The sequence below is a fragment of the Sorghum bicolor genome, chromosome 10 (assembly GCF_000003195.3).
Source record: "Sorghum bicolor cultivar BTx623 chromosome 10, Sorghum_bicolor_NCBIv3, whole genome shotgun sequence".
NCBI classification, from domain to species: domain Eukaryota; kingdom Viridiplantae; phylum Streptophyta; class Magnoliopsida; order Poales; family Poaceae; genus Sorghum; species Sorghum bicolor.
The window spans coordinates 14,976,589-15,002,045 of NC_012879.2; the positions used below are offsets into that span (position 1 = coordinate 14,976,589).

At 44.2% G+C, this 25,457-nt stretch overlaps 1 protein-coding gene across 1 annotated transcript; it reads left to right on the top strand.

Annotated features, from left to right (window-relative positions):
* On the top strand, positions 3,468-25,417 carry LOC8072816 (very-long-chain 3-oxoacyl-CoA reductase-like protein At1g24470). The gene is made up of 5 exons (XM_002436864.2): positions 3,468-3,840; positions 3,951-4,160; positions 20,377-20,455; positions 21,162-21,231; positions 25,106-25,417. Exons 1-5 carry the CDS (start codon positions 3,468-3,470, stop codon positions 25,415-25,417), a joined length of 1,044 nt encoding a protein of 347 aa, XP_002436909.2.

A 25,457-nucleotide genomic window follows, 5' to 3' on the forward strand; every position in this document is an offset into this window, starting at 1 on the left:
GTTAAATATTAATTACAAACCCGCAGCTAGGGTGCTAGATTACCTGATTGAAATTGTCTAATAATTCAATGCCAGTCCAATACTCCATAAAATTTTTTAAGAATAATCCGCATGAAAAACTGCATACAATATGAACAGAGGTTTATATACACATTAGATAAAAATTGCAAGGACACAAAATTCAACATATATGACACCATTATTTCAACATACCCAATCTTTTTGTAAGAATTTGTCATGCTGTAGCAAGAAATTTTGGATTATGAGAGCAATGGCACCATCGTCTGTTCATAGAAATTTGTCACTATCGTAGAATACTTATCGTGAACAGAGGATGGTGCCATTGCTATCGTAGTATACTTATCGTGAACAGACGATGGTGCCATTGCGCTCATAAGTATACTACGATAGCATAGAAATTTTTTTTGCAAAGAGAATTCCTTAATATTATGGCTATACCTGTTGTCAGGAAAGTTACATTTGGAGTCATTTGTAGTTGCACTGTAGACTTTTTTGATAGATTTTTTTGTGCATATAATTCACGTCGTCTCTTATTTAGTAGCGCCCTTTGTTCAGGAGGCATTGCTGCTTTCCATGCTCTATCACGATCACGCTTATGCTCTTTTGGACACATGGTAGACTGGTTGATGAGACTGGTTGCATCTCTAGAACCTAAATATCATGGAATATTATCTTAATCAACGCATGCTAGGACGGTGTCTAATCACAACCGTAAGAAAGTAACACAAGTAAGATTCACAAAGAATATTAGACTGTAGTAATAAAAGTGTACCCGTTTCATGAGTAGCGTTGATATCTTCGTCACTGTCTACATCACGCAGGTCATCTATGCCACCAATGCAACTTAAAGGTTCCGTACCATCTAAAAATATAACCATATATTTAAAATTGAACCATGCAATCTAGTGCAACTCAATGCATGGACGAAGCTAGCGGTGGGGCTAGGGGGGCTTTAGCCCCCTCCCCCTACCGCTGTTGATTCGTGGAGCTTCTAGTGTTTTTCTTCTAATTTTAGACACAAATTTATAAGGTAGGGTGGGCTGAGACTTTATTTTTAGATATATTTTGTGAATTAATATAAGACTACTTCAAGCTAATATATATTTTTTCTATTGTGAGCGGTTATAGTAAAGTTAAGTCGATGTAGCAATTTTGTCTAGCTCCTCCTATAATTTTTTCTGGCTTCGTCCCTGACTCAATGGATATGTACTGTAGCATAATAAATATTTTAATTAGCAGGTAGTGTACCTGATAGGCCAGTACTGTAAGTTGATTGCCTATGGAGCCAGTCACTATTGGTATCTATAAGTTTAAAAATACCAATTGTTAATAATTATCACATGTATGACAAATACAGTGACACTTTGCAATTTCATCATACCTATTGAATTGGTAGCCATAATTTTTCTAAGCTCAACATTTTCTTGGTTACTCAACTGACATGGTTTTTTGTTTCTTTCACCTCCCTTTTCATCAAAACTCATTGCATATCGTTCTCTATCTGTCTCTTCTGATCATTATGACCCCCATCTAGTGGCACCAACCCCGAATAGGTACATGTAAGTAGTTGACAAAATAAAAACTTAAAACCTACAGGGACGTAGTTGAAAGTTTATATACCTCGACGTGTTGTATTTGTAAGGTCCCCGAGAGGTACACGATCACTGTTTGCCATTGACGTGTCCATCCCAACTATGTGTCCCGCCGATCCAAAGGAAAATAGTGACTGCTAGGTGGCAGCATGTGAAATGAAGAATCAAAGAAAAGACCATAAATTACAGCAATTAGCATGTCTATTTTGGCCGCTAATTTATAGGGAACAAAACTATGTACTGATCCGAAAACAAAACAGAGAACATTTACTGAGCATTATTTTAGAAATTTCTTGTGTAACTGACAATTTATTCTCTTGTCTACCAACCATTATTACAACATATTTTTCTCTGCCTGCAAGCTGTGTAAAGAGCCGTTTTAAAATTTTTATTTTCAATAGCTGCACCCCCAGTCTAAAATTTTACAATTAATATTAGTTACTTTGAACTGTGTATTTTAAAATTTTTATTTTGAATAGCTGCACCCCCAGTCTAAAATTTTACAATTAATATTAGTTACTTTGAAACAAAATGATGTGTATAAATACACAGTTTTCAAAATACACAGTTTTGTATGTGCTTCAAGAACGTGTAACTCCAATTGACATGATTTCAGTTGTCTAACTCACCTTGTTTTATGGTTGTGGACTGGCCAGGAAACGCAAAGACGAGGGCGACTCCAGGACTGTAAAAACGCCGGATTGACGGCTTCATGGACGGACGTAGGGCTGAGGTGGGCAACGCAGGTCGGGCTCGGGCGTCGGGCGAGGGCGACCTAGCAACGCAGGTCGTGCGATGGCGTCGGGCGAGGACAAGGCGCAGGTCGGCGAGGGCGTCGGGAGCGAGGGCGAGGGCGACTCTCCAGACCAGGGAATGCGGGCGTCGGGCGTCGGAGGCGAGGGCGACGGTGTCGGGGGCGAGGGCGAGGGCGACTCTCCAGACCTGGCAACGCAGGTCGGCCGTCGGGCGTCGGGGGCGAGGGCGAGGGCGACGGTGGGCGACGGCGTTGGTGGCGGGTCGGGCGTCGGAGGCGAGAGCGACGGTGTCGGGGGCGAGGGCGACTCTCCGGCGAGGGCGACTCTCCAGACCTGGCAACGCAGGTCGGCCGTCGGGCGTCGGGGGCGAGGGCGAGGGCGGCGAGGACCCAGGACGATCGAGGGAGAGGGGTGACGTCGGGCGAGGGCGAGTGCGAGGGCGTTGGGCGAGGGCGAGTGCGAGGGCGTCGGGCGAGGATTGGTACCGTGCGCGATTTTTTCCTTTAGAGCGTGCGATTAATTTTGTTTCCTTTACATGACTGAGATTTTATATGAGGAATCTTTTCTTTTTCTTTATTTCTGTATTGTAAATTTGCATCAGGAATCCTATCTTGTTTTTTATTCAATTTTGACCCTTCCACCTCCTACTACGCACGGGTTTGAATCGCACATCGGGGCGGGGGTAGCGACCCAAAAAAAAGTCGCACCATATGGTGGTCTTACTTTTGTTCTTTTTAGTTGTAGGAGAAGTTTAGTTGTTCCGTAGCAACGCACGGATGTGCTACCTAGTAAATGTATAATATGCAGGGCTTGTGACCATCAAGGTTTGGATATAGCACGAAACAGGATCTCCTTGTGGGGTGTAATTCCTATGCCTCGATGAAATAAGAGCTTTGCTAACTGGTAAGTTACATAAAAAAAGTTACATATTTCATTGTTTTATGGTAAGTTCCATAAGGCTCACAGAAATTCAGCAGCATGGTGCGTCCACATTCATTGAAAGAGGCGCGTGCTAACAGTGTTGCCGCACAAAACAAGAGGAGCGAGAGCAGTCACAACAGGGATCCGAGAGAGTCTGCCGCCTGAGAGTCTCAGAGACATGGATGTCCACCACCCTAGTGACATCCAGCAGCTGCAGCGATATCCATGGTTCCACTTCTTGGCGGTCCTGGGCGCCCTCTACCTCGGCGCCGTCACACTTCGCCTGCTGTCCTACCTCGGCCTCCCCAACTTGGTGCGCCGGCCGACGGACCTTCGCCGCCGCTACGGCGCGTGGGCCGTGGTCACGGGGCCGACATCCGGCATCGGCAGATCCATGGCCTTCGAGCTCGCGCGCCGGGGCCTCAACGTCGTCCTCGTCGGCCGCGACCCCGACAAGCTCCGGGACGTCTCGGACACCATCGCCAAGACTCACGCCGGCGTGCAGACCAAGACGGTCGTGTTCGACCTCTCCGTCGTCTCCACGGCTCAAGGTGAAATGAAACAAACTCGATACGCATGATCGAATCTGTTTCTGTTGTAACAAAACAACTGCGTGCTCCCACTCCCAGGCGCTGATGGTGTGATAAACATTTGGCGGCAGGTGAAGAGGCGATGCGGCGGCTCCGCGAGGCCGTGGACGGGCTTGAAGTGGGGGTCCTGGTCAACAACGCCGGCGTGGCGAAGCCGTGCGCCGTGTACCTGCATGAGTTCGACGTGGACGCGTGGGTGAAGATGATACGGGTGAACCTGTGGGCGCTGACCGAGGTCACGGCGGCGGTGCTGCCAGGGATGGTGGCTCGCCGGAGGGGCGCCATCACTACGGGAAACAGTACATTTGTCTAGAGCTTTAAAGTTTGCCGAGAGCATCCTATCGGACTCTCGGCAAACACGAAATTTGCCAACAGTCACTCTCGGTGAACAAATACTCTCGGCAAACAGGTCTTTGCCGAGAGCACAACTCTCGGCATAGGCAGACGCTCGGCATAGTGGACTCTTTGCCGAGAGCCTGGTTAGAGCTCTCGGCAAAGAGCTTGACGGGGTTAACACCGTTCCTTCTGCCGAGAGCCGCCTTGATCTGGCTCTCGGCAAATCACGGTTCACTTGACCTGCCCAACCACACCCGCCCGCAAACTCCGCACACACACTCACACGCCGCGCCAGCAGCCACCGCCACCCGCCGCCCCCTCCCGGCCGCGACCCGCCGCCCTCTGCCTCCGTGCCGGCGGCCTCCACCCGTCTCCCGTCCCGCCACCCACCACCCCCAACTCCGCCCCCACCTCGCCCCCTGCCCGCCGCCACCCTGCCCGCAACCCGCGTCCGGGCCGGCGGCGTCCCCCCGCCGCTCCCCGCTGCCACCCAGCTCGCCCCCTACAGCCCGCCCTCGCCGACCTCCCACCCGCCCCCACCAGCCCCCCACCCGCAGTGCCCAGTGCCCACCGCCAGCCCCCCACCCGAGAGGGAGGAGACAGAAGAGGAAGAGGAAGGGAGGAGCAGGCAGGGGAAGGAGGGAGGAGGAGGAAGAGAGAGGAGGGGCTCCACCGCCGGAGCTGTTCGTCATCGGCGGCCATCCGTGTCGTCGTCGGAGCACCGCGTCGGCCAACTCCACCGCCACCAAGGTAATGGTCAGTAGTGTTAGTACTAGTGTGTGTAGTGTTAGTAGTAGTAGTTAGAGTAGTTAGTAGTTATAGTAGTTATTAGTTTTATTAGTTAATAGTAGTTAGTAGTTAGTAGTTATAGTAGTTTTTAGTTTTATTAGTTAATAGTAGTTAGTAGTTAGTAGTGACTTGATATACATGTGGTGTTAGTGTGTTGATGATGGTGGATGGTGTCGGCCTTCGTGCCTTTTCGGTTGACATGATTTGTGGTTACCGGCCATCGTGTCGTTGCTTTTGCAGGGTTTGGGTTCCTCTCCACGCAAGGGAGGTGCTGCCGAAAATTTGACCTTAAATGTGTGTTTCATTTTGCAGAGAGGTGTGTGCATAGGAGCGGACCCGGAGTGTCTCTGCTACACCTTCGCACTAGGTATACCCTCTCGTCCCGCATCTTCTACTTTACCTGCATTCTTTTTTAGGGTTTAGGGTTTCTTGTCGTAGATCACGTGACCCAGTTAGGCGTCTCCCGTCCGAAATAGGTACGGTTGGAGGTATGCAGATTACTGCATATCTCTCTGACCGTATCAGTTTCGGATTGTCCACGTTCTTTGGACAGCCCGCGTATGCGTAGTAGGGATAGTTTCCATGGTTTGCTCATATCCGACATAGAGTTTCGGCACCACCTTGACGTTGTTCTTTGGATACACACTCTCCATGGTAGGACGTGTATCTGGAGAACAGCGGGGAGGTGCTGCCGAAATTCTGTCTCGGATCAGAGCAGACTATGGAAACTAACCCTACTACGCATACGCGGGTGGGATTAGGACCTATCCTATCCTATTAGATGTTAGGTACACCTTTTATCTGCAAGTCACATTACTCGTCGCTATATATGTTAGAGGATGGATGATCGTCAGTGGATGTACACGGGCCGTAGAAGTCAGACTGATTTCACCAATGAATGGTTCACGAAGACTGAGGCTTTTTTGGAGAGTGCATTTGGACCGGCTACGAAAGGAAGCAATAGAGTGTTGTGTCCCTGCATGAAATGTGCAAATAGGAGATGGCAAGACAAGATAAGAATGGGTCAACACCTTTTGAAGAATGGATTTATGCCGAACTATACTCGGTGGGTCTACCATGGTGAAGCCCATCGGACAAGAGAGGAGGTCGTCAGACCACGCATCGAGCATGTTGATGATGATGCCGGGGTCGCAGACATGTTAGATGACTATCAGCAGGCACAGTTCTTTGATGGACGTGCAGATGAGGAGACCGAGGAATGTGCAAAGGCGTTCTACAACATGTTGTCTTCAGCACAGAAACCTCTTCACGGTCAAACTGACATTTGTCAGCTCGATGCCATCGGACGCTTGATGGCGTTTAAGTCCGATGCTAACATGAGTCGAGAATTCTTCAATGTAATGCTGACTGTGGTTGGTAGCCTGCTGCCAACTGACCACGTTCTGCCAAAGAACTTGTACGAGTGCCAGAAACTCCTTGCTGGACTTAAGATGCCCTACGAGCAGATACATGTCTGTCCAAAAAACTGTGTTCTATTTAGGAAAGATTACAAGGATGCAAAATACTGTCCAAAGTGCAACTCCTCCAGATATCTAGAGGCTGGCTCTGGGGATGGCCAGAAGAAACAACTTGCGATCCCCGTCAAAGTCCAACACCACCTCCCGTTCGTTCCGAGGATCCAACGGCTATACATGAGCGAGACATATGCGAAACAGATGACGTGGCATAAAGAGGGCAAACGATACAATCCTGATAAGCTGGTGCATCCGGCTGATGGTGAAGCATGGGTCCACTTTGATAAAATTCACCATGACAAAGCAGAAGAGGCTCGTAATGTGCGTGTTGCGCTGGCAACAGATGGGTTCAATCCCTATGGATTGATGGCTGCCCCATACTCATGTTGGCCTGTGTTTGTTATCCCACTCAATCTCCCCCCCGGTGTCGCCTTCCGACGTAAGCACATATTCTTGTCGTTGATAATTCCTGGGCACCCAGGGAAACATATGGGTGTGTTCATGGAGCCTGTGATTGATGAATTAATCAGTGCTTGGAACGAAGGGGTATGGACATATGATCGGGCTACACAGAAGCCCTTCAAATTGCATGTTTGGTACCAGTACTCCATACATGACTTCCTAGCGTACGGTATATTCTGTGGCTGGTGTGTTCACGGTAAATTCCCATGTCCATTATGCAAGGATCGTGTGAAGTTCATCTGGCTCAACAAGGGTGGCAAGTATTCGTCATTTGACCAACACCGTCAATTCCTCCCTATTGACCATCCATTTCGGCATGACATTAAGAACTTTAGGAAAGGTGTCGTAGTGACAGATCCTCAACCGCAAATGTTCACTGGTGCTGAGGTTTATGATCAGATAGAGGCTCTCATGCTTGAGGAAGGAGTTGATCGTTTCGAAGGGTATAATGAGCATCATATGTGGACTCATAAATCGGGCTTGACGAGGCTCCCCTATTATAAGGATCTTCTTATGCCACATTACATTGATGTAATGCACACTGAAAAGAATGTCGCCAAGGCACTGTGGGAAACCCTGATGGAAACTGAAAAGTCAAAGGACAACCCTAAGGCTAGAGTGGACCTGGCAACGTTATGCGATAGGCCAACTCAAGAGATGCGGCCTCCTGCAAACGGAAAGAATTGGAAACGACCTAAGGCTGATTACGTCTTGACTGCCAAACAAAGGAGGGAAGTCCTTCAATGGATTCAGACGCTAATGTTCCCTGATGGGTATGCAGCGAATGTGAGGAGGGGAGTGAACTTAAGTACTCTAAAAGTCAACGGGATGAAGAGTCATGACTTTCACGTATGGATTGAGCGGCTTCTTCCGGCGATGGTTCGAGGCTTTGTCCCTGAGGGTGTATGGATAGTGTTGGCAGAGTTGAGCTTCTTCTTCCGACAGCTTTGTGCTAAGGAAATATCTCGGACCGTGATTAAAGACTTAGAAAAAGCGGCACCTGTCTTGCTTTGTAAGCTAGAGAAGATCTTTCCACCCAGCTTCTTCAATCCGATGCAACATTTGATATTGCACCTTCCGTATGAGGCACGAATGGGGGGGCCTGTGCAGGGCCATTGGTGCTATACAGTCGAGAGAACACTCAAGACTGTTCGCAAAAAATGCAGAAACAAAGGCAAAATTGAGGCTTCCATTGCAAGTGCATTCGTTTTGGAGGAGGTTTCAAACTTCACAACATTGTACTATTCTGAGATGCTTCCAAGCGTGCATAATCCAACCCCTCGTTACAATGAAGACGAAAATGAATCGACCCTAAGCCTTTTCAGAGGGCAACTTGGAAGGGCAAGTGCACCAACCACAAAGAAATTGACGATGAAAGATTGGCGTTGTATCATGCTATATGTCTTGACCAACCTTGACGAGGTGGACCCGTACATTGGGTAAGTTCTTAACAGACTAGTTTCAATAATTCCTTAGAATTCTCCTTCTAACCTCGATTCTCGTTACAGGGAATTTCTTCATCAGTACTGGCAACAAGCAAGGGACCCTACCCCGCAAGAATTAGATACCCTTCTCTCAAAGGGTGCGGGGCCAGGGAGCCCTGATTTCATTGGTTGGTTCAAAACCAAGGTACTGTTGAAAATACCTCTTTTTATTCAGTACCTCGTATGTTCAACTAATAGAGCGATCTATCCTGCTTGAACTTGCAGTCCCGCACCGATGCGTCTATGAGTGATGAGCTCAGACAGGTTGCCGGCGGCCTAGCCTTTAAGGTTAAGTCATATACTAGTTATGATGTCAATGGGTATCGATTTCACACATCAGCATATGAGCGAAGTCGGCCCAATCGAAGAACCACAAATAGTGGAGTTTTGACGCCTGGCACTGATGGCCTAGACTATTATGGAAGAGTTGAAGAAATGTTTGAAATTTCATTCTATGGACGCACAAATCTTCGTGCTGTCATATTCAAATGCCATTGGTTTGATCCTACAGTAACAAGAAAGACCCCTCATCTTGGCCTTGTCGAAATTCGACAGGATTCTGCCTATCTAGGAGAAGATGTGTATATTGTGGCGTCACAGGCCACACAGGTTTATTATCTCTCCTATGCTTGCCAAACCAATGTTGATCTCAAGGGTTGGTACATTGTGCACAAGGTATCGCCACATGGCCGACTACCTATACCGAACGATGAAGATTACAACTTCAACCCAAACACGTAGTTGAAGAGGACATTCCGGAGCCGTCTCAGAGGAGGCGTGGACGCAGGAGCCGCCAGCCGGTGCCTCCTCCTCCTGTGACGCCTCCTGTAGAGGAGGAGGAGGAGGACGAGGTGGAGGAGGAGGCAGGTGCTGAGAGGGTCCAGGAGGAGCAGGAGCAGGAGGAGGAGGAGGAGGAGGAGGAGGAGGAGGAGGAGGAGGCAGGGGCAGAGGGCAGGACTGCAGGTAGCACTTCCTCGACTACGTCGAGCGTCTACTTGCGAGGACCCGCGTCCCTCCCTCAGCCACCACACCCAGCCCTACGCGCTGTGATTCGTCCCGAGGGGACTAAGTAAGTTACTTACATACTATTACTACTTCCTATGGTATGTTGATCATGGAGATATAAACTTAAATGTTTTCTTAATGACTTTTACAGGAACTGGACTATTGTGTCAGGGGCACGTGGTGGCACTCGCCATGTCAACAGCATCCTAGGTCTCTTGTGCAGGGAACACTTCCCTGGAATTGTCAAGTTCGCGGGGAAGGAGGAGCCGGCCTACACGTTTGCTCACTACGCGGCCGCCACCGACACGCAAGAAGGCAATGTGGCCAATAAGGTTATCAAGGAGTTCTGGGTAAGTCTTCCTCGCACTACAAGTCTCAATACATTGCATCTTTGGTCTATCATTGCAATAATGCCATGTCTATATGCAGCGCCACTTCAAACTAGAGGATGGAATTGACCAGGACTATGCCGACACCGTGGTTGCCGCGTCTGCAAGGACGCGCGTCAGTGAGATGCACTACGACGTGCGCGTCCAGACCGTCATCAACTACTATGCGACAAGGCTTGGACAGAGGAAGACCAAGGCGGAGGCAAGGGAAATAGATTTGACCCGTGAGCAGTACATGGATGAAGAGGTAGATTCTCATATTGATTCCTTAGCCTTTTATCAGTGCATTGTTTCATATTCTTATATGTAACATACTTGATGTGAAGATGAGGGCCTGGTGGTGCGCTAACTGTCCTGACGCCTGGGAGGCGATGGTGGACAAGTGGCTGGACCCCGTGTTTCGTGAGGCGCACAGGGCGGCCCAGGAAAGGCGTCGACGTATGCCTGGTGTAGCACACCATCAGGGGAACCGTAGCCTCTCTGGATACGCACAAGCATGGGTACGTGGTAATGTTTCAATTCATTCAATTATGCCTCATTTGTAACCCTGTTGCTATCTTTCTCGCAGTCGGCGGCACACGGGGGACAGCCTTGCTCCTTGTTCGCCGCGTATGGCATGTCCCACAAGGGCCCGGCGTCGTCTGACGTCTCCTTCAGCGTGGACGACCCGCCCGAGGCGTACACCAACGCGGGCGTCTACGACAAGGTCACCGCCTACGCGCAGGCGGCAAGGCAGGTCCATGGCCCGGACTACGATCCATCCACCGATGACATTGATGGAGACCTTGTCATGAGGATAGGAGGCGGCAAGAAGCATGGGCGCTACTGGATTGGCAACAGCGTCATCGACAGGTCGACTACTCCCACCCTCTCCCAGATCCGAGCATCGACCACGAGCGTGAGCATCCGCCCACCCGTACGCCCACGGCCGGAGCCGGCACAGCACCGGGTCGACGCACTCCAGGTTGTTCGTCATTTTTCAATAGTTCTACTTCGCGTTGCTTTTGTTACCTTTGCATTACTCTAACATTTGATTTCCAATGTTGTAGGCTGAGCTCGAAGCATCAAGGGCCGAGCAGCAAAGGATGGCTGAGCGGTTGGAGGCTCAAGAGCGCCAGCGAGAGGCCGACCAGCTTGCCCATCAGCAACAGATGGCAGATATGATAGCGTTCCTACAGTCGGTTGGGGCCCAAACGGGTGTAGCCCTTCCAGCTACGCTACTGGCTCCACGTCCACCCTCTCATGTATTTACTACTCCTATTAATACTCCTGTGAGGAAACTCAATGACACAAGTAAGTCCTAAACTAGTTATTGCCGTCATCTTGTCTAATAAACTATGTTCTCCTTTGTGCAGCCTCCGTCAGCGGGTTCAAACGCGGCACCTGGCATTTCTCCAACACCTGCCATCTCGCCGACACCTCCAGATGATGGCTCTCCTGCGGTACGCGGCCAAGGTGTCCCTCATATCAATTGGGGGCCTTCACAGTGAGTCAGGTCGACTTAGCTTGAGATGCAGTTAGTTTGGAGTATGTGGAGTATGTGGTGATGGATTTATTTTGTTTAAACATGTGAACTTTGTGGAATGTGGTTATTGAACATGTTGGAGTTAGTTTGGATGTATGTGACTTTAGTTTGGAGTATTTGAACTTGTTACGATGGACAAAGTGATGGAAATAATCATTTATGTGGTATATATTGTCATCGATGTCGATTATGTGAGCTATAGGCTCCTGGATGTGAAATATATTATTTTCTGAAAATATATGTGTCATATGATCTTCTCAGTAGAAATTGGATGAAAAAATAGAAAAAAAATATTTTGGTCCATTTACCGAGAGCATCTCTCGGCAAAGCTGAAAAAGTGGTCGATTTGCCGAGAGAGATTCTCGGCAAAGCTGAAAAATGGTCGATTTGCCGAGAGCCGGGGCCAGGGCTCTCGGCAAAGAAGCCCACCTGCATGGCCAAAATAACCAGCTTTGCCGAGAGCCCTCTGGAGGCTCTCGGCAAAGAGGTTTAAAAAAAAAATTAAATACTTTGCCGAGAGCTCTCCTGCCAGCTCTCGGCAAAGACCTTTCCCAGGAAAAAAAAATTAAATTTCTTTGCCGAGAGCTTGGTCAGGTAGCTCTCGGCAAAGTTGCCGTCAACCGCCAACAGCCGTAACGACTACTTTTCTTTGCCGAGAGCTCGGTTTGCCTCTCGGCAAACTCTTTGCCGAGAGCCCGATGAATGACTCTCGGCAAAGACCGTTTTGCCGATAAGAGATGTGCCGATAGGGCTTTGCCGAGAGTCCCTCTCGGCAAAGGCTTTGCCGAGAGCAGGATTGCCTTTGCCGAGAGTCTGTGGCTCTCGGCAAAGCCTCCGTATGCAGTAGTGCATCGTTGTAACACCCGATTTTAAGAACAAAATCAGATATGCACCATATGTGAGTTTTAGAAGACAAGCCTCACATATAGCTACAAATAAGAGGTAATATCAAAGGACAACGCATAAATTATATAGCGTAGATAATAAATTAGAGACAACCTTGGGCAGCAAACACGGAAGAGAACTCCAAACTTCGGGTGTTAACCTCACTCTACAGGATCCAACTGACTGGTTGATCACAAGCCTAAAACTTCTCCTGAGGTGTGGGGGAGATAGCAAGAGTGAGTCCATGACGAACTCCGCAAGTATAACAACTAGATTGTATAGATCCCACAATCTCATGATCAATGTGACATAAATAATATAGAGCATTAAACAATAATCAATGAGTTTCTTAACACAAGATTCATCACCCTTAATGTAAGAGTTCCCAAGGCCGCTCGTGACCGTGAGCACGGCTAGTATACCAGTTTTTAACACTCTGCAGAGGTTGTACATCTTTACCCATGAGTCATGATTTACCCTTTCGCCTGAGGTGATCAGCCTCGTAACCCACTACCAAGGTAGGTCGGTAGGGATCACTATGAAGTCTTTCAAAGGTTCGTCTAACAAGTTAGGGCCGCTTGGTTTCAGTAGTCAGTCCGTGTGATTCTACCACTCGCAGGGAATCCACGGTCTGCTATCCCCCATTTGCGCCACACGGGTAACCTCTAACAAGCTAGAAAAATTACTCATACTTGACCAAAGCCAGAGCCATTATAGCCCTCATGGTTGCACTTTCATCCCGGTTATCACTTACGAATAAATCCTCAAGTTGCTAAAAAGTCATTATTATCATTTGTTGCTTTATATTAATCTAGTCACAAGATCATAGTCATAGAATTAAAATCCAAATGCTATACTTGCCTTGAATCCAATTGCTCCTGTTGATCTTACTTGCTTCCAAGGCTCTGATCTTGATTACCGAAGTAAAGCTCACCGACTAGACTCGATCATCGATCATCAACACACAAGCAATCGGGGACAAACATACATGAAGCAAACAAAATTATAATTAGAACAGTACACCAGCAGTAAATAAATTTAAATAAAAGTTTTCCAAAATCATCTACGTGCTGCTACGATCACGTCAACGGGAAATTCACGAAAAACGGAGTTACGACGCGAAAGTTACGCTTTAACGGGATTTCAACAGTAGTTTACGGACTTGTAATTAACTAGGGAATCTAACAGTGGTGAATCTAGCCAACAAAGGTACCAACGCGAAGCTTATGAAATTATAAAACTAACGCAACTTGAACGGATCGAATCGGAGCTAAAACAGAGAAGATATGAATTTTCTAACATTTTCTTTAGAAAAGTAATTAATTAAATAGGGTCACAAAATTAAAATGATACAAATTGTTAAACCAAGTTTACTAACACGTAGATCTCGCGAAAACGAATCTAACGCAATTTGAACGGGTCAAATCAGAGTTAAAACGAACATTTTATGAGCTAAAGAAAATCAGTGGCAATTTGGTAATTACTGAAAACGTCTTTTGAAACAACCCGAACTGAATTACGTTTTCCAATCTGAAAAGCGTATTCCTCCTATGCGCTTTGGACCGCGGGTTGGTTTGTAAAGATTTCAGGGACTCTTTAATAAAAATCCCCATGAAGGGGTAAGTTCTAATCATAGCCGTTGATTTTAGATCTAAGGGCCGAGGAACGATTCAGGGGGAGGGAGAGAGTGCTGGCCGGAACAGAAGGGAGACCACGGTGGCTCCATGGCCGGAAAAGACCGAGCCCCGCCGGAGTTCGTCGGGACAACGTTCTAGAGCACCAAACTCAAATCCGAGAGCATGGGGAGATAGAGGGAGGCAAGGGGAACTCACCTAAGGCAAAAACGAAAGTGAGGACAACTTGGAGCGAGCACACCACACGAACCGACGGACGGCAACTCCCTGCGCGCGTTCTGCAGTGTTAAGAACAACCCCGAGATCGGGAAAATGAGGGGAAGGTGCACCTACGGCTTCGTGATCGCGTTGCGGAGCTCGCCAAGCGGTTTTTGATGGCCTCAGAGAAACAGTGGGCGCTAATGGCGATGGCGGGCGGCTCGGCGAGATGCAAAGTGCCGGGAGAGAGAGGGAGCGGGGTCTGGGGGAGAAATGAATGCGGGGCAACGGCGCGGGCTCAGGCACGACTCAAAGGGAGCGAGGCACGGGGAGAACGTGGGAGAGTGGGAGCGGGGCGCGCGGCTTCGGCCGACGGTTTCTTCACTGCCGTGATGGGAGCGCGGGAACGGTTGGAGGGAGGGGATGGATCTGACAGGTGGGTCCCGTATGGCGGTGAGAGAGAAGAGGAAAGGAGGGGGCTATCGGCTGGGCCTTGACCCAAGAGAGAAAAGGGGGCGCGGGTGAGAGTTGGGCCTAGCAGGCCGAGAATAAGAGAGAAGGGAGAGAAAAGGAATTCCATTTTTCTTTTTTTTTTCCAAAACAATTTTTCAAACTAATTTTCAAAGCTTCTTTCAAATTGAATTTTGAATAAATTTCTTTGCACAAATTCACACATCATAAAAATATGTGCTGCAGCATGAATGCATCAACATGTTTCTAGACTTATATTAAATTTTATTATCCCAAACTTTATTTATTATTTTTTTTTCTATATTATAATGCTCACAAAAATTATTTAATTAATTCAAATTCATCTATTTTAAAAGCAAGCAAATTTTAGGGTGTTACAATTCTACCCCCTTAAAATGAATCTCGTCCTCGAGATTCGGAAGAGGCTCCGATCCTCTGAGAGAAACAGGAAAATATCTTGATAATCCTTTCAACTTCACAACTTGCATACCAAACTTAAACACTTATACCTCAAGGTCACATCTCGTGAACAAAATTTCCATTGAAGAACTATTATTCATAATTGACCAAAGTCTATCTTGACTACTAATTTCTTTTAGCTTACAACTCCAAGAGACATAGAAACTTAATATGCATTTGCTTCATCAGGTAGGAGTGGACCACCATGATACTCAATTCTTTTTCCTGACGGTGCTGTTAAGAGCATTTTGTACTGGGTACCATAGATCACTCCTTTGTGTGCACACAACCATCCATTACCAAGGACCAAGGGAATACCAAGTGACTCTAGCACAACGAGGTTTACAGTGAAGTTTTCATTGCTTATGACCAGATTGATATTTGAGCACACTTGATCTGCTTGTATTTCTCCCATTGGGGTATGCACTAACAAAGGCTTCCTCGTTGGGCACTTCAACCTCTCGATTGTCTTTACGAGGTCGGTGGAAATGAAAGAATGCGAAGCACCCGGGTCAAACAGAGCAAAAACTTGCACTGAGTCTACTTGAATATAGCCACCAACCACTTTGGTAACTCCATGAATGTTATGCCTATCCACATTTCTCAGTCTTCCATTGATATAGTCTCGTTGCACCTTATTTCCATGAGTAGGCTTCTTACGGCTTTTCCTCTTTCTCTTTCGCCGTTGTGGATTCTGATTTGTTTCACTTCCAACTTGCTCTTCAGTACCATTATTTTGATAGTACTCAGTTTCATCATACTCATAACATCCATCAAGGGCAGGATCATCATTCTCTTCCCACGTATCAGTAAGAGGCATCATATAGGGCTCCTGATCCATGGGACACTACACTCCCTGTCATCAGGTGACCAACATCAGTAGCACGAGAAGGAGAGATGATCATAATCATAGAATATCTCAAGAGACAACACTCTCTTCAAGATAAATTGAGAATGCATCAACCCGTGATATCAAGGTACTACCCCCCTTAAGAAAGGTCGACTAGGAGGCACAAGGAAGGTAGCTTGCACTTTTTCTTGACAAGTTGTCTTGCATTGAGACTCTTTTGACATCCCAAGGAAATTATGTGCAAGGAAGAAACAAATATCCTGATTTTCCTCGCGATATGAAAATCACCAGCGCAGTAAAATGGACATAACTCTTGTTCTGTTAATCCAGTAAGGTTATAGCTTATACCGCTAGAAAGCTTAGATAATTTGCTACAACCTTTCTATAGAACACTTTTCCAAATTCTATAGTTATATTTGTCCAAAACAGCAGGCAACCAAAACTGGTCCAGATTCTTGACAGGACATCTGTATCGTCTTGTGGTTTTTGTAACTTCCAAACCATAATAGCTATGAGGGTGATTCTTGCGGTCAGAGAAAGATTCTGAAGTCTACTATCATCCAGAATTTTCTCATGATTTTTAGTCATCCAAGAACAGAGAAATAAACCGATAAAGATGAGATACTTTAGAAATGCAGGATAAGGTAACAAGAGAGAAACCAAAACCCAACTATTTATGTCATTAATCCTTATGCCTTAGACATATAAACTAAATGAAATTGTGAAGAAACTCACAAGATCATTACACTCATTACAAAGATCCAAATCAAACATAAGCATAAAGACAATTCAACCAAGCAGTAAAGGTTCACAAGGCACACAAACTCGACTTTCGCTACTAGCGTTTTTATTACACAAGGGCACAAACTCCTATATCTTAAACACAGTGTGGCTTCTTTCATGATACTACTGTTGGTTCTTCTGTGGACAAGACTTTACATAGTGTCCTTCCTGTCGGCAGAGATAACACTTTTTCTTAGATGGATCCTTCGTGAGATCGTTTTCCACTGAGGTGTTGCTCGGTGTGTTATCAGCTCGCTGACTCTGAAGGTTTGTCTCTGTCTGGCTAGCTTTCTTCCTAACTTGGTTGATCCTTCGAGGTTGAAACTCTTTATAAGTGATGGTCCATCCATCTATGCATACCTCATGAGTAGTGGGGTTAGCTTGAGAAGTTTCTTCATCTCCAAGGTTTGGATTTTCATGGCCAGAGTTCAAAGCTAAATGTGACAACTTAGGATTTGAATGTTGTTCATTTCCCAATGCTGGCTCTAGTGATTTTGCCTTCCTCTTCTTATCCTCATTAGTCCCACAATTTGGTTTTACCTTAACTTCCTTTTTAGATGACCTATTCCGAAGACAAGGAAAACCATAGTGCCTACAACAATGGCATTGATCATGATATCCCGACGTATTACTACCAACACCTCCATGGGTTCTCATATTTTTCCAAGCTTCTGCTACTTGTCTCTTCACTGGTCCTGAGATGCACTGCTGAGAGTTCCCATTATGAGTCATTCCTTCCACTACTTGCTTTTGCATGGCTAGAAGCTCCTCCTTGTCGAATGCTTTTACGAGTGGCATCTCTAAGTCCTTTTGTTCATTCATGCCAAAGGTCTCCTTGTTATGAGCCATCTAAATAGACAAGGTGGGAGGATTTAGAATAGAGACAAAGTTTTATAACAGAATAGGGCAGAGGTAAGCATAAATTTTAGCAATTATCAAGGTTAAGGTGAAAGCAAGAAGTAAGCAGAGATAGAAGCATTCTAAAATGTCCGATTCTAACTAGGCTTGCGTCCTACAGTCAGTATTGCTTTGATACCACTTTGTAACACCCGATTTTAAGAACAAAATCAGATATGCACCATATGTGAGTTTTAGAAGACAAGCCTCACATATAGCTACAAATAAGAGGTAATATCAAAGGACAACGCATAAATTATATAGCGTAGATAATAAATTAGAGACAACCTTGGGCAGCAAACACGGAAGAGAACTCCAAACTTCGGGTGTTAACCTCACTCTACAGGATCCAACTGACTGGTTGATCACAAGCCTAAAACTTCTCCTGAGGTGTGGGGGAGATAGCAAGAGTGAGTCCATGACGAACTCCGCAAGTATAACAACTAGATTGTATAGATCCCACAATCTCATGATCAATGTGACATAAATAATATAGAGCATTAAACAATAATCAATGAGTTTCTTAACACAAGATTCATCACCCTTAATGTAAGAGTTCCCAAGGCCGCTCGTGACCGTGAGCACGGCTAGTATACCAGTTTTTAACACTCTGCAGAGGTTGTACATCTTTACCCATGAGTCATGATTTACCCTTTCGCCTGAGGTGATCAGCCTCGTAACCCACTACCAAGGTAGGTCGGTAGGGATCACTATGAAGTCTTTCAAAGGTTCGTCTAACAAGTTAGGGCCGCTTGGTTTCAGTAGTCAGTCCGTGTGATTCTACCACTCGCAGGGAATCCACGGTCTGCTATCCCCCATTTGCGCCACACGGGTAACCTCTAACAAGCTAGAAAAATTACTCATACTTGACCAAAGCCAGAGCCATTATAGCCCTCATGGTTGCACTTTCATCCCGGTTATCACTTACGAATAAATCCTCAAGTTGCTAAAAAGTCATTATTATCATTTGTTGCTTTATATTAATCTAGTCACAAGATCATAGTCATAGAATTAAAATCCAAATGCTATACTTGCCTTGAATCCAATTGCTCCTGTTGATCTTACTTGCTTCCAAGGCTCTGATCTTGATTACCGAAGTAAAGCTCACCGACTAGACTCGATCATCGATCATCAACACACAAGCAATCGGGGACAAACATACATGAAGCAAACAAAATTATAATTAGAACAGTACACCAGCAGTAAATAAATTTAAATAAAAGTTTTCCAAAATCATCTACGTGCTGCTACGATCACGTCAACGGGAAATTCACGAAAAACGGAGTTACGACGCGAAAGTTACGCTTTAACGGGATTTCAACAGTAGTTTACGGACTTGTAATTAACTAGGGAATCTAACAGTGGTGAATCTAGCCAACAAAGGTACCAACGCGAAGCTTATGAAATTATAAAACTAACGCAACTTGAACGGATCGAATCGGAGCTAAAACAGAGAAGATATGAATTTTCTAACATTTTCTTTAGAAAAGTAATTAATTAAATAGGGTCACAAAATTAAAATGATACAAATTGTTAAACCAAGTTTACTAACACGTAGATCTCGCGAAAACGAATCTAACGCAATTTGAACGGGTCAAATCAGAGTTAAAACGAACATTTTATGAGCTAAAGAAAATCAGTGGCAATTTGGTAATTACTGAAAACGTCTTTTGAAACAACCCGAACTGAATTACGTTTTCCAATCTGAAAAGCGTATTCCTCCTATGCGCTTTGGACCGCGGGTTGGTTTGTAAAGATTTCAGGGACTCTTTAATAAAAATCCCCATGAAGGGGTAAGTTCTAATCATAGCCGTTGATTTTAGATCTAAGGGCCGAGGAACGATTCAGGGGGAGGGAGAGAGTGCTGGCCGGAACAGAAGGGAGACCACGGTGGCTCCATGGCCGGAAAAGACCGAGCCCCGCCGGAGTTCGTCGGGACAACGTTCTAGAGCACCAAACTCAAATCCGAGAGCATGGGGAGATAGAGGGAGGCAAGGGGAACTCACCTAAGGCAAAAACGAAAGTGAGGACAACTTGGAGCGAGCACACCACACGAACCGACGGACGGCAACTCCCTGCGCGCGTTCTGCAGTGTTAAGAACAACCCCGAGATCGGGAAAATGAGGGGAAGGTGCACCTACGGCTTCGTGATCGCGTTGCGGAGCTCGCCAAGCGGTTTTTGATGGCCTCAGAGAAACAGTGGGCGCTAATGGCGATGGCGGGCGGCTCGGCGAGATGCAAAGTGCCGGGAGAGAGAGGGAGCGGGGTCTGGGGGAGAAATGAATGCGGGGCAACGGCGCGGGCTCAGGCACGACTCAAAGGGAGCGAGGCACGGGGAGAACGTGGGAGAGTGGGAGCGGGGCGCGCGGCTTCGGCCGACGGTTTCTTCACTGCCGTGATGGGAGCGCGGGAACGGTTGGAGGGAGGGGATGGATCTGACAGGTGGGTCCCGTATGGCGGTGAGAGAGAAGAGGAAAGGAGGGGGCTATCGGCTGGGCCTTGACCCAAGAGAGAAAAGGGGGCGCGGGTGAGAGTTGGGCCTAGCAGGCCGAGAATAAGAGAGAAGGGAGAGAAAAGGAATTCCATTTTTCTTTTTTTTTTTCCAAAACAATTTTTCAAACTAATTTTCAAAGCTTCTTTCAAATTGAATTTTGAATAAATTTCTTTGCACAAATTCACACATCATAAAAATATGTGCTGCAGCATGAATGCATCAACATGTTTCTAGACTTATATTAAATTTTATTATCCCAAACTTTATTTATTATTTTTTTTTCTATATTATAATGCTCACAAAAATTATTTAATTAATTCAAATTCATCTATTTTAAAAGCAAGCAAATTTTAGGGTGTTACAATCGTCAACATCGGATCTGGGTCAACGGAGGCCATACCCTCCTTCCCCCTCTACACGATCTATGCCGCCACCAAACGGTAATAATTTACAGTAGTAATCAATTGGCATCTTTTTTTTATGTGAATTTTATTAGTCCTATTGCAATTCATGTTCTCCTCCCAGCCCCGTACTCTACTCATTTCTTTATTACACAAGGAATGATGTTTTTTCTAGTTCGGCGGAACCCTCTCCGTGCTAAAATAAGTTTACACCTGGCACTTCCGAGATTCAAACAAATTTAACTTCGACCAAATTTACATATAAAAGTACTAAGATTTATAGTATATAATTATCATTGGATTAATCACATCGTATATTTTCATACTAATCCTACAAAGACTTACAAATATTAATAATTTTTTTCTACAAAATCTAGTCAAACTTAATATTTAACTCCTAAATTACGAGAGGTGCACTCATCTTAGAACCGAGCGAGCAAGCTCTACTGAATTTCTTTTAACACAAGGGTAAATGTAATCCAATCTCAAATACTTGATCATTTAGCAATATTCTACTAGTAAATTATAACTTTGACTATTATATTGTTAAAACACAAAAGTCCGTTTACATCTTTCTCAAAAAAAGGTTTTTGGCTCATATATGTATTAGACTTATTAATAAGTTCCAATACTAGAAAATAGTGTTTGATCTGGCTAGAGCTGTGTCAATATTATCCAAAATGCAAAGTATTCACAATAAACTTTACGATAAATGTCTAATATTTGGAGTACAAATTTCAAGCAGGTATGTTTCTCAATTCTCGAGGAGCCTCTACGTTGAGTACAGAACCAAAGGGATTGATATCCAATGTCAGGTAACTTAGATAAGTTGCCATTTTTATATATTCATTCATATATAGTTTCTTTGTTCCAATTGATAAGTTCTTTCGATTTTTCTAGATGCATAACTTTTATTATGTATCTAGGCATATTGTAAATCTAGGTGCATAGCAAAAGCTATGACCTAGAGAAAAAGACAAAACAATCTATAATTTGGGACTAGGGTGGTAATATTTAATACAATTAGAGCATCTCTAGGAGTTTAGTAAAACAACTCGCTATCTTAATTTTTATCAAAAAGAGAAAAAAAATCTCTTCCAATAGTTTAGTAAAAGAGCTCTTTAAAAATAAAAAGTTGTCAAATATTCTTCTCAGCTCATAGATTTGCAAAGTCAAGAGAACTCACTATTTCTCTTCCATAGACCTATTGTCACCTTCTCGTGTGAGAGTTTGTTTTTGCTGTGAGATATATTGTTGGTATGATGTGTTTCTCCGACGCCCTTTGGTGCGGCCACCGCTATGTAGTTGTCTCCATGGTCGCTGCCTTGCAGTCCAATGCCGCTGCCCAGGGCTTGCCTGCGCCAATGTTTATTGGTCTTTGGCCGGAAGGCATATGGAGTTGGGCACGCCTTGCCGGCGCATGCCTTGGTGGCCATACGTAGCTGGCCAAGCCAAATGTTGGGATTGGATCGGTGCTCGCGTTAGTACAGTATTGAGACTAGATGCAATTTTCTTTTCAAATTTTCTATGAATAACACAATAAACAAAAAAAATAATAGAAAGTTATTATAGGAGATTGTTGGAGAAGAACAAAAAATTAAGGTTGCTATTTATTTTGTTAACTTGCTAAATTGATTAGTTTAGCAACTAAATTATACTAAACTCATGGAAATGCTTTTAGCAGTAGAATGGTTCAGTACTGCAGATTTGATAATAGAGCATCTCCAATAGTTTAGCAAATGACTTCCCATTCATAATTTTTTAGCAAAGTAAGAAAAAATCATCTCCAACACTCTGTCATCTCAATTCCCCGTCTTTTCTAGCTTGTCATATTTCACTATCTAGCATGCAAATATGCGTGCGGGCTCCGTGCTTGACATCGATATTTTTCCTTATGCTTAGCAGGGCTCTTTGTTCGTTTAGCGGGACTCTTTGTTCGTTTAGCGGGGTTCTTTGTTTGCTTAGTGGGCCTCTTTGTTCGTTAACGGGTTTTTGAGTTTTTGGAAATAAAATTTGCCAAGCTGTTGAAGATGAGAGTTTTTTTGTCTCCTTATATTATTTTGAGAGTTGGCAAACAATAAGATTTGAGATACGAATTTTGCCAAATGGTTGGAGATGCTCTTATATTTATATCTTAAGATTAAATATATCATTATATGATCTGTTATACGTGTGCAAAAAAAAAACAACCCCTTCTCTTTCGGGACAACAACTGCTGCTGGGGCAGCAGCAGCTTGCAGCCTTGCATTTGTACGGTCAATAATTTTACTGCCACGGTTAGAAACAGGTACATGTGTTTTAATTGCTATAGTAGTTTTTACATCTCACCTCTACTTGCTTGCTCACATGGTTACTGAAGACTGAGGCCTTGTTTAGGTGATTGTTTGGTTAGAGGTTTTAAAATTTAACAGTATTATAGTATTTTGTTTTCTTGGATAATTAGTGTCATAGACTAATTAGGCTTAAAAGATTCGTCTCGAAAATTATTTTTTAGCTATGTTTTTAATTTTGTAAATAATATATATTTAGTACTCCATGCATGTGTCCAAACATTTGATGTGATGGGAATTTAAAAAATAAGGTGGAACCAAACAGAGCCTTAGTTCCTGAGAAATTTTGCAAAGTTTTTTAGATTCTCCATCACATTGAATCTTGCGGCATATGCATGGAGCATTAAATATAGATTAAAAAATAACTAATGGTATAGTTTGCCTGTAATTGAGAGACGAACCTTTTGAGCCTATTTAGTCTAATGATTGGACAATATTTGTCAAATACAAACTAAAGTGCTACCATGCTCATTTTACAAAAATTTTTGCAACTAAACAAGGCCTGAAGTGCTAGGATTTCTATCAGTGCGCGGGAGGCATTGTTGATGAGTTCAATAATGTGCTATATGGACAAAATCACATTTTTTTTGTGTCCCACAAAAAAATACAAAGGTAGAGCTATTTGATTGTATTACTCCTTCCGTCTCAAAATAGATGATTTTATAGCAATCAACTTTTTTCTAACAATATTTGTTCTTACTTTCCAATACATCTTTCTATTTTCGCATCGCATCTTTATCTCGAGTTCTTAAAAGATATTTCGGTCTTTTGGCTTGAGCATTTGTTTCCATGAGAGATTTAAAATATCATTTAATATGAGACAGATGAAATATACTAATTTCCAAATACTGGTGAGCAATGCTCACCCTTGAAATGCCCTTAGTCCATGATCTATCATATTTCCTATAGATGTTACTCCCTTCACCCTTAATATAAGACCTGCACATATTTTAAAGTCAAGACTTTATTGCCTATAATCAACAAATATATAATCACATATAATACTATATAAAATCGACTATATTATCTTTCTATTCTGTACTAGTACCTCTGTTCACAAAAGAATGTACTACGTGCATTCTTGGTTAAAGTGTCAAAAGTTTGGCCAAATATATAGGTAAAAATATTAATATTTATGATATAAAATAAGTATATTATGAAAACATATAAATAAGTATATTATCAAAATATATCGACAGATCTAATGATACATATTTGATATGATAACTATTTATACTTTTTTTTGTATATATGACTATTCAAACATGAGGTACTTTAACTTGGTATTATGCTAGAGTTTTATTTTTTTTGGATAGAGAAAGTAATACTTTTAATGTTTAAACTTTTGTTGGCATATACATCTTGTATTGGAAGAAAAAATATCGGTTAAAGTATGATCTTATAAACCGCAACAAGTCCAAATCATGTTTAAATTATATTCTATGAAGGAGGGAAACAAATACTGTTTGGTTCTAAAATATACTAGTATGTTTTAGTTTCCTCCTAAATCAAACTTCTCTGTATAGGCAGTAAAAATTTAACGAAACTAAATTGATATGATAGATGCCTATATCTTTTTCATAAACTATGCTAAAATTGCATAACTTTTTATAACAAAACTCTAATGAACTCCATTTTGGAATAGACGATATCAGACATCATGTGAGTGGTTGTGGGACTCGGGCTCAACCACCAAAAAGGCCATTAAGGAAGTGGACCACCTGTTGCTTGTCTGACAATAGCGTCGCCTGATGGGATTGGAGTTGATTGAGCAGAGCTGCTGCCCAACCCATAGCTGCAGATTCCGCCCCAATCTCTCCAATCCTCCTGACTGGAGAATTAAGCCATATACCTAAATCACTGCTGCTCTATTATCATGAACAAACTCAGTGGTGCGCAGGATCAAAAGGACCCAAAATCAGATGGCTGACTCCCTAGCTTAGCAAGATAGGCACTTTGTGATTTACAAACCAATCAGCTTAATTATTCAGGAGTGTATACTAATCCTAGTTATAGAAATGATTGTCCCATTCTTCGGGCAATCAGTGCTCTAACCATTAGTGCTGTAGTGGTTCTAACAACTTTGTGCTGTTAATATATTTCTGGTTTACTCGTAAAAAAACCAACAAAAAGGCATACTACTTGGAGCATCTTTGTTAATTAATCAACTTTATGTAGAAGAATATTAATATCTATGAACCCAATAATCAAATACAAATGATAACATGTTTTATGGTGTATACAATGATACATCTGTCTTTTTTTATAAATTTATTAGTCAAACGTAGATGCTTTAACTTAGGATAACTCTACAAGTAACTAATTCATTTTGACAAAAATTACTGGTGGCTGACTGCAGGCCCCGCTGTTCGTGGACACCAAGATGGCGTCGAGCGTGGCCAAGGCCAAGCGCTTCTCGCCATTTGTGCCGACGTCCGACGCGTACGCGCACGCGGCCGTGGGCTGCATCGGGCACGGCGCGCTCTGCGTACCCAACGCCGGGCACCGGGTCCAGTGGTGCATCGCTGCCGTCGTGCCGGACTGCGTTCACGACTGGCTTCGCCTCCGCGAGCACCTCCGGCAGCGGGCGCTCTTCCAGCGGCTCAGGTCGGCAAGAGCTGCACCGTGCACCCCAACAATTGGTGGGACGACTTCTCGAGAGAAGAGTTAGCAACGTGCCTGGCCAGCATTATTAATATTTTTATTGGCCA